General features: G+C 40.6%; 2 protein-coding genes across 2 annotated transcripts; one reads left to right on the forward strand and one right to left on the reverse strand.

Annotated features, from left to right (window-relative positions):
• Positions 1-1,104: 1,104 nt before the first annotated feature.
• ptgs1 (prostaglandin-endoperoxide synthase 1) lies at positions 1,105-5,560 on the forward strand. The gene is made up of 11 exons (XM_011615980.2): positions 1,105-1,201; positions 1,288-1,371; positions 2,470-2,586; positions 2,668-2,808; positions 3,165-3,308; positions 3,384-3,565; positions 3,686-3,769; positions 3,886-4,132; positions 4,212-4,498; positions 4,793-4,940; positions 5,112-5,560. The coding sequence occupies exons 1-11, from the start codon at positions 1,195-1,197 to the stop codon at positions 5,450-5,452; spliced, it is 1,782 nt and encodes a 593-aa protein (XP_011614282.1). The 5' UTR covers positions 1,105-1,194; the 3' UTR covers positions 5,453-5,560.
• A 632-nt stretch (positions 5,561-6,192) lies between these two features.
• On the reverse strand, positions 6,193-14,389 carry LOC105418069 (flocculation protein FLO11). The gene is made up of 19 exons (XM_029829554.1): positions 14,275-14,389; positions 12,750-12,925; positions 12,370-12,521; positions 12,063-12,216; positions 11,627-11,819; positions 11,402-11,496; positions 11,003-11,189; positions 10,737-10,834; positions 10,518-10,671; positions 10,322-10,440; positions 10,031-10,192; positions 9,844-9,957; positions 9,689-9,741; positions 9,370-9,469; positions 8,000-9,119; positions 7,774-7,928; positions 7,051-7,120; positions 6,762-6,954; positions 6,193-6,657 (listed from the first exon to the last, which is right to left on the reverse strand). The coding sequence occupies exons 2-19, from the start codon at positions 12,817-12,819 to the stop codon at positions 6,193-6,195; spliced, it is 3,654 nt and encodes a 1,217-aa protein (XP_029685414.1). The 5' UTR covers positions 12,820-12,925; positions 14,275-14,389.
• Between the last annotated feature and the right edge of the window lie 297 nt (positions 14,390-14,686).

Raw genomic sequence — 14,686 nt, forward strand, 5'->3', positions numbered from 1 at the left:
CTTGGGCCTGTAAGTCAGTCACCTTATCCACTATACAGATTAATGCAATTACTTGACATCAAAATCATGTTGTCATAGGCTATTTACCACTGCAGACCACACTGACACAGAAATGTGTTGTGAGACCGAAAAAAAAAAAAAAAAATCTAAAGTCCAACTATCCCTCCAGAGCACCGCCTGGCCATTGGTCATGAGTTATTTGGTCTTGTGCCGGGTCTCTCCATGTACGCCACCATATGGCTGAGGGCGCACAACAGACTGTGTGACATCTTAAAGGAAGAACACCCCACCTGAGATGATGAGCAGCTCTTTCAGACAGCCAGGCTCATCAGCATTAGTGAGGTTAGGTCACTCAACCTTCTAACTGAAGTAACCAATCATAGCTGTTCAAAATCCAGAGTTTGAAGAGAATGATTTTTCCTTAGTTAATATTTGGCTTTGTCTTTGTTTACCAGGGGGAACATTTAAGATCATTATTGAAGAATAGTTACAATATCTGAGTGGTTATTTGTTCAAGTTGAAGATTTATCTCTACAGCAGGTAAAAAGTGCAGCTCCACAACAATAACCGCATCACTGTGGATTTTGTCCATCTACAATTCCCTCCTCATCCACTACGGGATGGAGAAATTGGTGGATCCCTTGTCTCAACAGCCAGTGAGACAGGTAGCCAAGCTTATTACATTGCTGTAGATGCTAGTTTGACATGCTGGTGAAGAATCTAGTTCTTTTGATAATATCTACAGCACAGTCATCCGGCATATCTGCCAATGCTGTCATTTAGTGTTGTTTTTAACAAGACTTTTGTGTGAAGCCATTTTACCAGCAGGTGGAGATGGAGCTCTTCCTGAGGCATCGCCCTATTTTAGACCCCCACTGATATGACAAATAAAAGTCAGCAATTTGAAGCAGACGTACATCTGTAAATGCGACTTTTAAATATAAAAAAAAAGTATCACTTTGCAATAAGAGTCAACCTCGATTTATCAGAATCAAACAAATTCTGTAATTGAAAACGTATTTTCTGCCTTTTGGCTTCAGGAAGGAAACTGTCAGTTGCCTCCTCTTCTCTCTCTCAATCCCTATAAATGATAGTGTGAAGCCTGTCAGGCCATATTCAGAGGTTATGAAGGAGAGGGACTGAGGGTTGATTTAACTTTCATCTTTCTTTAAAACAACTCAGCTTCCAGAAATAATGAAAGGTAATGTATGAAAGGTAAAATATGTTTAATCCCTGAGGAGTGACCACAAAAACAATGCTGACTTCAATGGTTATTCCATTTTGCAGCCTTTATCAGCTTCCCTGCCTGCATGCTCGTAAACCTGCTGCTGCTGCTGGAGAGCATGTCATCAACTGGTGACTCAAATTCTGGTAAGTCGCCTTTTGGGTTTTTTCTTTCTGTGTTTTCGTATTTTTGATAATGAATAATCAAAAGTAACAACATCTTAAATCATAAATGCCCATCGGAATTTGCAAAAAGAGCTGATAACACCTTTGAAATCCTTAGTTAATGTTAAATATACTCCAATATTCTTAATCAACATGTACCCTGTAGCATATTTTTTTATTCATGTATTGTTGGGGGTATACTCATAATGGAATATAATTTAACTTTCTAATATTGATGACTTTACAGAAAAAAAAATTATGAAGGTAAATTAAATGGCAAATATTTGATGCAGTAAAGTTTAGGCCATTTTATTTATACTCATCACGAACCTTTCGCTGTGTTTTATGAAGTATTGTGTTGCATTGTTCCCCTTTTGTAAAACAGATGCAATGATCTGAGAAAAGACATACTGAGTCACCGCATCATTCATCATACTACTGAGTAATAAAGTCAAAAACTCATTAAAAAGAAGTCACCATCTATAAACTGAGGCAGTCAGTAAGCAACAGAAGTGGCTGCATAACTTAATCTGATGAGTCACAGATAAATGGAAAGTTGCTTCCTGGTTTCAAGCAACATCAGCGATTTGAAAGAATATGCATGCATTCACAGCCCGATAAGCTTATCAGTGAAGCCTCACAGGAAGAAAAAGATGCACGTCTCCTTATCTCATTAAACTTCTGCAGCCAATGACACACCACAGGAAGCCAGTTTAGAAGGCAGGCATAATAAGTAGGGTTTAACAGGTTGAAAAATGTTGAACCTTTTGCCCCATATGATGCAAATATCATATTTATCACACCAGCCAGTTCAGAACGGGTAAGCGTGACAGCAACAGGGGCAACATATTTCCAAATGCAGTGATATCTGGGTGATTTAATTAAATAGGCTCTGATTATTCTGCTCTTTTCTGTCGACACACAAAAACACCTGTGCATTTTAGTTTATTCTAGTCTTGTTTCTGTGACTTTCAGTGCTGCAGTAGGTCACTGGTGAGATGATACTGTTCCTTTAAGTTTCTTTCTTGCTGCTTCTTGTCAGCAGTTTCGATCGTGGTCTAACTAACTTCTCATTTGCAGTGAATCCCTGCTGTTATTACCCCTGTCAGAATGCAGGCGTGTGTGTGAGATTTGGTACAGACCAATATCAGTGTGACTGCACTGGCACCGGCTTCTATGGAGACAACTGCACTGTCCGTATGTACATTATTTACATAAATAATTAAAATCATTAGTAGTTCTCTTTAAAAAGAAACCACATTTGTTTTCTGTACACAGCTGAATTTTGGACCAAGGTTTATATCCTGTTTAAGCCAAGTCCTGCTGTGGTTCACTTCATCCTCACAAATTTTCACTGGTTCTGGGGCCTTGTCAACAACTCTTTGCTGCAAGACATATTTATGCGATTTGTGCTGACAGGTGGGTGGAACTTGGAACTACTATCTCACATCATTTGCAGAAGATTTACTCATGTGTTTATATAGAGAACTTTAAAAGAGTCTTTAAAAGCAAAGTAACTTCCACAGCCCAGACACTATTTAACCTCTTTATGGGCTGAGCTGGGAAAAAAATAGAATTATCCAGACCTCTGATCAAGAAAGGAACATGGGTCTGTCCACCACTGGACCGCTCACAGGATCAATGCAAACCCTAGTTTGATGAGGAAGGCAAAACAAAGGAATGGAAACTTCCGTCTTGATTTGATACATTAGTTCTAGCGATCCTTCTGTTCCAAAACAAAAATCTGTGGACAACGATGTAATATTCTCCCAAAGTCCGAATCAACCTGGTTCCCGACATTCCGACCTACAACACCAAATACGGATACCTCAACTGGGAGTCCTACTACAACATATCCTACTACACCCGACTCCTCCCACCGGTACCTGAAGACTGTCCTCTGCCCATGGGGACTAAAGGTAAGAGCTGCACAACTACACACAGATGGCCTGCGAGGCCCTTGTTAACTTTTTACCTTGTGTCTCTACTCACAGGAAAAGCTGTTCTTCCTGATCCTGACGTGTTGCTTGAGAAGTTTTTCAAAAGAAGGGTCTTCAAACCTGACCCTCAAGGAACAAATCTAATGTTTGCCTTCATGGCCCAACACTTCACCCATCAGTTTTTCAAGACACATCCTGGAGTTGGAGGTGGTTTCACCAAAGCTTTAGGACACGGGGTGAGATGACAGGAAGCAGCAGAATTCCTAGAATTAGATAGTAAGGATTATGCCTAAACGCTATGATTCTTTAAAGTATTTACACTGGCTCTTTGACTTTGGAATTGACCTCACATATAGGTTGACGGGAGTCATATTTATGGAGACAACCTCATGCGACAGTTTCAACTTCGTCAACAAAAAGATGGAAAGTTGAAGTATCAGGTAATCCTGATGAACATTTTATTATCCAATGAGACTTTAAATAGGCAACAAAGATCATTCATTTCAACTTAACTTCAATTTTTATAACATCTATTTTTGTTTGTGTTTGTAATCAGTTGATAAATGGAGAAATGTACCCTCCTACAGTAAGCAATGTTCCTGTGGACATGAGGTATCCTCCAACTATCCCTCCAGAGCACCGCCTGGCTATTGGTAATGAGTTATTTGGTCTTGTGCCGGGTCTCTCCATGTACGCCACCATATGGCTGAGGGAGCACAACAGACTGTGTGACATCTTAAAGGAAGAACACCCCACCTGGGACGATGAGCAGCTCTTTCAGACAGCCAGGCTCATCGTCATTGGTGAGGGTTAAGTCACAGTTTGAAGTGTTTTTTTTGTTTGTTTTTTTACCCTGACTTAATATTTGCCTTTGTCTTCCAGGAGAAACAATTAAGATAATAATTGAAGAATACGTGCAACATCTAAGTGGTTATTTGTTCAAGTTGAAGTTTGATCCTTCCCTGCTCTTCAAAGAGCAGTTCCACTACAGCAATCGCATCGCTGTGGAGTTTGTCCACCTTTACCACTGGCACTCTCTGATGCCCGACAGCTTCCTCATCGATGGAGACGACGTCCCATACTCCCAGTTTCTCCACAACAATTCCCTCCTCATCCACTACGGGGTGGAGAAATTGGTGGATTCCTTTTCTCGACAGCCGGCTGGACAGGTAGCCAAGCTTATTACATTGCTGAAGATGCAAACTTTGAGATGCTGGTGAAGAATCTAGTTCTGTTGATAATATCTACAGTACAATCATCCGGCATATCTGCATCCTGCATCATCTCTTTAGGACTTCCTCTTTCTTTACCATTCATCATTTATTTATTTTTCTTCGTACTGCTTCCTCTTCAGTTGTTGCAGGTTTATGCAACACTTGAAACATTTTTTTTCTACTACACTGGATGCTTAGGTGAATAATATTGTACTGCAAAAATACTAAAACAATTTATCTACATTGCAGATAGGCGGGGGTCAAAACTTCAATGAACATATACTGGGAGTCATAAAGTCGCTCTTCAGAGAGTCTCGGGCAGATCGTCTGCGGCCATTTAATGAATATCGGAAGAAATTTGACCTCAAGCCATACTCGTCATTTAGTGAACTGACTGGTAAGAAGAGAGAAACAAAATTGTTTATTTGTTTCATTTGACAATTCATTTTGACAATATGTCAATTTTATCTTTAACCTATTTTGTTTTTTAAATAATGTATGAAAACCATTATTGACATGATGATAACACAGGACTATATGCACTATAAACTACTCTCTTTATTTCCAGACAACGTAGAAATTGCCAGAGATTTGGAGGAACTGTACGGTGACATAGATGCCTTAGAATTTTACCCTGGGCTGATACTGGAGAAAACACACTCTAACAGCATATTTGGAGAGAGTATGGTGGAGATGGGCTCTCCTTTCTCCCTCAAAGGCCTGTTTGGAAATCCCATCTGCTCCCCAGAGTACTGGAAGCCCAGCACCTTTGGGGGAGAGACAGGCTTCAATATCGTCAAAACGGCCACTTTAAGGAAACTGGTGTGTCTCAACACCAAGTGGTGTCCATACGTGTCCTTTAATGTCCCACGAGATGAGGACGAACCAAAACCAAAGAATGAACTTTAACAAATATTCAATTGATTATGCATGAAAAACTACTTTCTGAATCTATTCAGCATCATGTTTAAAAAGGGAAAATTCTGAAAAATAAATTCTTTGGCTATTTCCTTTGCATATTCTCCCGACTTTGTAAGAGGTTATCAATATTGAGTGGTTTGGTTAAGTAGTTTGATTATTTGCTTATTCTCTCTGTATTAGATGTCATGAAGCTACACTGGTCACAATCTTTGATTTGGACATCACTCAAAGGAAATTATCCTTGATGAATTGCTGAGAAGTTTATTAATACATCCCCTCTTCACCCCCATTTTTTCATAACAGTCGGGTATTAAAGGTCACATTTTGTATCCTTGGCTTTTGACTGAGGAAGTCACAAAATATAGTCATGTAAAAAAGTACTTGATGAGTGATAAACAACAACAGCCAACGAATCGATTATTCCAACAAACAACATTTAGACAAAGCAAGAAATATTAATCTATATAAATAAAATTTTCTTTTTTAGTCAAACAACAATAGCGACACAAAAAATATACAGCTAAAAGGAAACTATGCCTCTGATTTATAAATACTTAATATAAAAATATGTACCATAGTTTGTCTTTCTGTATTTCTATATGTCATTCTGCAACCGCTGATTAAAAGTAGCACATGAAAAAATCTGAAGACAACGCCATTTACCTGACTTGGAAAGCTAGTAGAAAGAGCAGCAATGATTGTGTTATTGTTTTAATCAGTTGTAATAGCTACTTAAATTGTGAGTGATTCTCCTGGTGCTTAACCAAAGGCGGGCTGAAGACAGGGGAAGCCAATGAGGTGGAATGTGTCACTGAATTAGTTTGGGTGCTGGTGCCCGCTGCTGTTGTAACAGTGGCTGTTGGGTAAAAATGGACATCCACTGCAACTGTGGTAGGGCCCATGGAGACATGGTGGGAAAGAAGAAGAGGAGGGTTGCCATGGGAGATGCTGAGGCTGTGGTGGATCGGTGCCATACATGCTTCAGCGACTTGCAGGGTTAACGAGGAATGAAGGCCTTCCTCAAGCCTAGATGGTGGAGAAGGAGAAGGGGAACAGGTGGGTATGGATGATGGAGGAGGTAAAGCATCCTGACATGGACTGCAGGTGTCTCCTCTCTGACTGGTCCAGTCCTCAGAACACTGGAGCTGGATGCTGGGTTGTGACAAACTGCAGTCCTCCAGAGAAGGATCCACCTTAAAAAGTAAAGAATGCTCTCAGCTTCTGCAAGTTCGTAGCACATCCAGGACTTACTGCGCTCTTTCTCATGTCATGTTTATATGTCTCTGTGTTATCAAACCTTTGTGTCAACAATGGGCTCAGGGTATGTTTCTACAGTCACTGAGTGGTTGTCAGGAGCAAGTCCTGGGTCCCCCTGAAGAGCCATAGATGTGGGCTCCATCTGCACTGTGACCAGACTTGGGCCTGGAGGTCGGGCTGCTGTATTAGGGCACTGCTCGATCACAGCCACGCAATCATCATCTTCAAACGCTCTGGGACAGTCAAACAAAACTCTCAGGACTGTTTTATGATGAAGTAAAGACATGTTAAAAATATGTTGTTATTTTAAAATGTTGTTCTGTTTTCACCTGTTTTCATATGTTCGTCCTGCAGCTCGGCGTTCAGCATGTCGTACAGGGACACCTAGATTCCTCTGAGCTGTCAACAATATTGAGGAAGGGCAATATTATAATACCGTTACTGGGGGCAAACATTTGATTATACCACGAAAAAAAATAGAAAACTTTGCAAGTGGCAAATACTGCATTTAAAATCAAAGATTAACAATAATGAATTTTATTGATTTCTATTTTATGTTTCTATTGAAAGATCTACTTTTGGTCACAGAGCAAAACAATGTACAAACACTAAAATAACTATGTATTTTAATGACAAGAAGTGGGCAATATCTAAGGAAAGTCATATTTACTTACCCCCACCAATATTTCCCAATCAGTCGTCTCGTTCAAAATTTCTCATTCAAATGTTTAATATTTAAGCTCATTGTGTCCAATGAAGGGGAGTCTGTAACCTTCTAATACAAGCTCTCGCAGGAGATTAGAATTGGGCGGCACACATCAACCTTTTCTTTCCTGTTCAACACGCTCAGACTTTAACAACAAAAGACTCATATTTAACATATCAAAGCCTGTCTTTGATATGATAAATCAACCAAGTTTCCCTTGAATACAGAACCTATAGAGCCTAGAATATTTGGTATCACGACTCACAAACTAAATAAACCCATTTAAGAGGTCCGTTCTTTCGGGATACTTAGTATGTGTGCCAACATGTAGCTGACGATCTCCGACCTGCTCGGTTTGGCGGCACAGGCTGTTTTTTCTGGACCACTGAATAGAAGAAAACTGTGATGAAGATGAAGGCTAAAGAGACCCCCACTCCAACCACAATGGGGATGTCATGCTTCTCCATCACCGGAAGCCAAGACGGAGACTGTTGCGTTGCTCTGGGGTTTAGAGAACATATGAAAATGAGATCTTTTTTAACGCCTAACTACTTTTTTTTAATTTTACCAACCTTGGATCATTACTGGTCATCGGGGATTGTGATGTGCTGCTGTTACGCCACTCTGTGTGGTTGGCTGACTTGACTGAATCATCTTGTTGGCTTGTATTAAACTGGCCATCATGATCAACAGTAGAAGGACTGGAGGACCAGTTGGAAGAGCTAAAGGGTGTGCTGGTTGGCTGTGTGTCAAGAGAGCTGTGTTGGAACGGAGCTGTTTCTGTATGTGGTAACGGCTCTTGTGATTGTGGAGGATGTGCTGGTGTTGGGTGAGTTTTGGGTTCAAGGAGGGTAGATGTCATCACATGTTCTTCAGGCAGGGTGGGTGATTGGTCAGTGAAAAAAGAGGACTGCTGAGTCTCAGTGACTAAAGGAAGAAGTGTGTATGGGACAGAATTTTGTAATGTTGATGGGTTTAATTTTGGAAAAACGCTTTGAGTAAATGATTGCTGTTGCTCAGGCTTTTCAGATAGGGAGGACAAGGAGTGCCACTGTGTTCTCCCCTTCAGCGATTGATAAATCTGGGTTGACGTTGGCCCATGGAGGGGCTGGTAAAGCTGCTGTTTTGTAAGCAGCTGCTGAGATTCAGTTTGGTGTCCTTCAGACTGTTGGATAGAATCTGTGACTGAATGTGATTTGTTCTCAATAATTTCTGTTTTAAAACTCTGTGTGGGTCCTACTGTAAAAAGTTCCGACTTAAGAAAGGCAAAGCCTCTCTGAACTGGAGGCTTTGACTCTGGTTGAGACAGAAGCATTTCAGTCAAAGACTCTGACACTGAATAAAGGTGCGATTTCTGAGTGAAAGACTTTCTGTCATGAGAATCTTCCTGAGACTTCGAAAGCATTGATGGTAGTGTCAAATGAGGCGGTCTTTCACTCTGCCTGTACTGGACTGTTGTATCTACAATTTGACTGGAAAATGCTACTTTAAATTTTGGATGTGGGGGAGGTGGTAACATAGGAGGCTGCAACTGAGTGACTAGTGGCTGGGTGGGATTTGGCTCGGGCTGGTTCAGACGATGTTGTAAAAGATGACCAAATGATGACCTCCTTTTCTCATCCACTGCCCCCCTTGAAAATGTAGAATGTGTGGGAACTTTGTTTGTTGTTGCATCACAGGCTTGTAAGGAACCTAAAAAAAATATAAAGAAGAAAATGCTAAGGTTTTCCTTTGAATCCATATGGGTTCACTCATTGTAGAAATTTGCTTCACCAAGTCTCTTTGAAAAATGTCACCCATTAGCAGAATAAATGAAATCAGAATTAATCGTAAATGACTGCACGGCTGCAAATCCCAAGACATACAGCAAACGTGCCTAGTTAACTATTGTTTCATGATCTAAGCAATTACTTTAGTCCAAAGGTGTCATTATTGTACATACACGTGTTGTGTACTGTGACAGGAAATGTTATCTTAAATTCTTCTTCAGCATCACAATCACTGGACTGAGAAACTGGGAATTCTTCATCAGTTATGGTGCTCTAAAATAGAGTAGAAAGAATCATTTTTTTATATTTGGGATGCCACAAAATTAGAAATAAGTAGGCAGATGTCCACAGATTAAAACACATGGAGCTTGAATGGTGCACATTGGATAGAGACATGCACAAGAAAACTGTCAACATGGAGCCTGCACAGCAGTTTTAAAGAGATGGGCACCACACTGGTCAGAGTAGGGATTCAACAATATCATTACTCACAGCAGACAAAACAGGTGTTGTCTGCTCGTCTCTATCGGCTGGATGGTGTTCAGCTTAAGACAGAGGATAGCATGAAAGATGATCAGCAAGAAAAACAAAACTACAGAATATCTGCTGGTTCAATTTTTACAATTCTAAGAGAGAGGTTGACACACCTGTGATGGTGAGGATGGCACGTCTCTGATGTCTTCCTGCTCTGTTCTCAGCAGTGCAGTAATATTCCCCTGCGTCAGACTGCTGTGTGGTGGAAATACGTAGAGCTCCATCCTCTGAACATTAAACCATAATCAATCATGACAAAGCAATGAATGAGAAATATCTAAACTTACACTTGGGACTAACCATCAGTGTGTTTATCTCCAGCAGGACTAATGGGGTCCTCTTCTTTCCCTTTGGTCCACGTATATGTAATGGGCTCAATTCCCACAGCTCGACAGGGCAGGACCACCAAATCTCCGATCAGGGTGCTCACCCGACTTAAGAATGTTACTATGATGGGACTCACTGACAGAATAAGGGGGGGTTATGAGAGTCATGATGCATTGGAGCAATTTTTACTGGCCAATGTTGTGAAACTGAATGGCATGGTGCCATTTTTTTTCTTTTCATTGTCATTAAATTCAACAAAATTACCAGCAACTGTAAGCAATGCCGCATCATTGCTTTGTCCAAGCGCGTTGGAGGCAACGCATACATACACACCCTCATCGTAGATTCGGACTGATTCGATGTGGAGTGTGGTGTTCCTCAGTCTGCAATCAGATGAAGACATACACACGTTATTAACTACCAGTTTATGAAATCTTGTTTAAACAGCACATTAACTAACCCAGGAACAATCCTGCCTCCTGTTTGTTTGGAGTGGCCTCTTTTCAGCCAGCTTACAGTGGGCAAAGGGTGACCAGATGCTTGACACTCGAGCTTTACTCGAGCTCCCGGGGGCACCGTCACAACTCTGGGCCATACCTTGACTAATGGAGGAGCTGCCAGGAAGAAGAAATAAATATTGTTGATGATGGATTAGGCTGCACAGAATGGCAGTTCATACCGTTCACGGTGAGCATCGCCCTTTTAGAGGTGAGAAATCGTTGAAGGTGAAGGTTTGAAGCTCTGCAGAAGTAGCTCCCACTGTCTTGTTCTTGGATGCTACAGAACATAGCATAAGTACACACACACACACACACACAGATGTAAACTCTTATGTAGAAACCTATGCACCTCTTATGTAGAAACCTATGCATGTTTTTTTCTGAAATATAGCTAACAATTAACTGAAGATGTGGGAAGTTATATGTTGCTTTGAGGGACACACACCTTTGGAAGAAGAGATCTCCACTAGGAAGCACGGCCACATGATTTGTGGGAATGTAAAGCTGGTTGTTTTTGAACCACGACACCTGAGCTGTTGGTCTGCTGCACGGCGGCCTGCAGACGACTGTAACATTTTCTCCCTGCTTTACCGTCATGTTTGCCGGATGCTGGACGAAGCTCCAATCCATCTCTGGAACCATAACACATGTCTTGTTTGCCAGCTGTACAAATGCTACCACTGTTGTGTGATTTAAACATTTTGGTGTATTTTTGAGAGGAGGGGTCAGTACGATTACTCTGATCGTTGCTCACATTTTTAGAAAGCTGCCCCCCCCCCGGATGGGTTAAGATGAAAAGGACATATGGTTTTGCAATGCTGATATATACAGTATGATCAATTACCAGCTGAGAGAAGAAATGCTGGATGAGACTTAATTGACTCTTTCTGGTTGACTGCTTCACAGTGATACCAGCCTTCGTCATCCTTGGTCACGTTCCTGAAAACATAGCCACAAACAAAAATTATGTGCAGTTTAAGAATGATCATGCTTACGTTCACAACAAATGATAAGTTTTGTTTTATGATTAGTTTTTTTAAACGAATAAAAAGAAAAACAGGTGCCAGACATGATAGTAAGCAGCTGCCCATTGTTGTGGAGGCTGAACGAGGCTGAGCAGTTGGTCAGGAGGCAGCCGTCTTTGAACCAGTGCACCGTGGGAACAGGGAAGCCGCCGACAGTGCAGTGCATGGAGACCTCAGTTGCTAGAGTAACGGTGATGTTGTCTGGACCATGGATTATGTGAAGTCTTTTCGGAACTCCTGTGATGCACATTAAAACAATTACATCTACACGAAAAATTCTACACATACCATTTAACCCTAACTCTATAAAAACCAGATTTGCTTCACATTCTTGTGTTTATGCCAATTTTCATAAATGAACATTTTCAAACTGAATACAACTTTTATTGTTGTGTTTGTTGATGTGATGCTGGTTGTTTTCAGTGCATTTAGCAAAACCGGATTAAAAGCAACTGAAAGAAAGCAAAAAGAAAAACTCACCTCTGACAGTTAGTTTAGCTGGTCTGCTCCTCTTGCTGATGTTCAGTAATGGATTATGTGTGACACAAACATAAATCCCATCATCCTCCAATGTTACATTGAACAGGTGAAGAGTGCTTGAGGTCTTCCTCTGGTTACCACCTCCATACACCCCCTGGGTATAAAGAAACATTGGGTATTTTCACTTTTTCTTTTTTTTTTTATATATATATATATATATCTATATCTTTGGTTCTTTGGTTTTATGCATATTACAAGAGAAATATCTTCATTTTGAGGCTCATTCTACAGTTATGTACACTTCTACCTTAATCTGTCTTCCCCGATGGACCACTGCCCCATCTTTGAGCCAGGTGATGTGTGCAGGAGGTGAACTTTCTCCAGATACACACTGAAAGAAAACTCCTGTTCCCTCTCTCACGGTTTGGTCCTGAGGGCCGTAGAAAACATTTTCCAAACCTGGAACAGAGAGTTTAAAATGGGGTGCCCACTCTTAAATCTGGAGGACAATGATGGGAACATTAATGTGGACACGATTTTCAAATAGAAAAATAAATAGTCTGAAAACCAACTAAAAGAAGATCACCTGTGGATTAAAATAACAGTGGGAACAACATGTAGAAATTGGTGAGTTCTGGATCATCTCAATAAATTATGTACTGTACATCTAAAAAGACACAAACTGACCGAGTTGCAATGACAATCCCAAGCTGGACAGGACGATTATGCAGAGGCATAAAGCCATCTCTGGGAGCATCCAGGTGGAGACCTGGACACACAGCTTACTGCAGAACTCTCTGGGAGTCACCAGGATGCTTTCATAAAAATCCTCCCATGGTCACAGCTGGGAAAGATTCCACACACTAAAGACAAAAATATTCCGGATATTTTAGGTGATTTCAGTTTGAAACAGATACTGACTTTTTGCTGCTATGAAGGAACTTTGCTTTTGCTAACTTTAAATTCAATTCGAAAGGAAATCTACTCAAAAGATACAGACCTGTGTGATATCTGTCTTTCTCTTAATGCACTCCCCTCCCTTTTCCCCTTTGCTTCATCCCTATTCTGGTTCTGAGTCCAGAAGAGCACAGCATGCTCAGCTTTGTCCTCTTTCGTCTATTGAATGGACACAGCCACTTTACAGAGCTTGCACTGTGGCCTTCTACTGAATGAAAGTGACATGAAAAGAGGCTGCGGAGCTTTGTACTGTGAGGATCAGTTATTGGTCGTCTGCAAGGAAAGCTACCCGTCTGATCATGTAGGCTTTCATGATTCTCAACATGGCTGTGAAATGATCCTTTATTGTCTGAAGATCCCATGAATGTCTCCTACGCTGCCGAATTTGTGTGACCAAATATCAGATGTTGCAAACTTTATTAGGCTTAGATGGATCTGTGTGCTTTTCAGAGCATTTTTGACACATCAATTAATATCTAAGAGGTAAATCAATAATGCATAACAGAAGCATTATGCCTAAATTGGTGGAATCTGAGAGACACGATGCTTTAAAGTGGCAAGAACTAATAAATAAATCACCTACAGCAGTGTCTCAGCAAGCATTGATCAACCAAACGTATCAATGAATAACTTGATTAGCCTTTGGCTGGTTTTACTCCTAAGAGAAGGAGCCCGTGGATGTTTATTTTTTGGACTCTTGATCCTCCCAATGATGATTTACACTGTTTAGCACATAAATATGTTTTCAGCCCAACCATTGAATTGCATGCACCTCATTGTTGTGCCAAAAAAGAAAGAAATTATTAGTTACCTTAGTATCCAAGGTAGTTTTCTCTGTCAATTGGACTGGGTTTCTTCTCTTGAAGACGTTTCGCCTTCTATCCAGAAGGCTTCTTCAGTTCGTCTTCAAGAGAAGAAACCCAGTCCAGTTGACAGAGAAAACTACCTTGGATACAATGACCTGGATGACTGAGAATTTACACAGACATAGTTACCTTAGTATTTAATTATATATATATATGTATATATATTAGGATATGTTGCATTGCACTTGCTACTAATAGTACTATTAATGCCCCAACTATCAATAATAATAATAATAATAGCAACAATATTGATGGTAATAATAATCATAACTTGGATTTGCAACTGCACATAACTGAACAGACAGAAAAAACAGTCAACTCAAATCAAAATATATGATGCAAATTGTTGTGGTATAACTGAATGACAGCTTTAAGATTAAAAGACTTACTCAGTACTGTAAATGTCTTCGCTCTTTAATTTCCTCTATTTGTGTTTACAACCAGGCCAGTCGTCCTCACTGGATGTGCAGAGAACCTCCAGATGCATTTTGCTGAGTGTGCAACAGTGAGAGAGCAACCTGCTGCAGCTGTGGTGCTTCACATCCGCTTCTCTCTCTCTCTCTCTCTCTCTCTCTCTCTCTCTCTCTCTCTCTCTCTCTCTCTCTCTCTCACACACGCACACACACACACACACGCACACACACACACACACACACACACACACACACTTGGCTAATTCTAATTCACAAACTATTATGTGAATCACAAAGCCCTTCATTAAATCATATTATCATAGCCAATAACCTTTACCTGTACCTTAACCCAATTTTAACCTTTAACCCCCCCCAAACAGTCTTTAAT

This window comes from Takifugu rubripes, chromosome 21, assembly GCF_901000725.2.
Source record: "Takifugu rubripes chromosome 21, fTakRub1.2, whole genome shotgun sequence".
Lineage (NCBI taxonomy): Eukaryota > Metazoa > Chordata > Actinopteri > Tetraodontiformes > Tetraodontidae > Takifugu > Takifugu rubripes.

Coding starts and splice junctions, on each gene's coding strand:
- LOC105418069 (XM_029829554.1), bottom strand. CDS start 12,819: ATGCTCCCAGAGATGGCTTTATGCCTCTGCATAATCGTCCTGTCCAGC. Junction 11,820..12,062: donor AGCTAAACTAACTGTCAGAG/GTGAGTTTTTCT, acceptor TGTGCATCACAG/GAGTTCCGAAAAGACTTCAC. Junction 10,441..10,517: donor GGAGGCAGGATTGTTCCTGG/GTTAGTTAATGT, acceptor ATCTGATTGCAG/ACTGAGGAACACCACACTCC.
- ptgs1 (XM_011615980.2), top strand. Junction 3,566..3,685: donor CCAAAGCTTTAGGACACGGG/GTGAGATGACAG, acceptor CCTCACATATAG/GTTGACGGGAGTCATATTTA. Junction 4,941..5,111: donor GTCATTTAGTGAACTGACTG/GTAAGAAGAGAG, acceptor CTTTATTTCCAG/ACAACGTAGAAATTGCCAGA.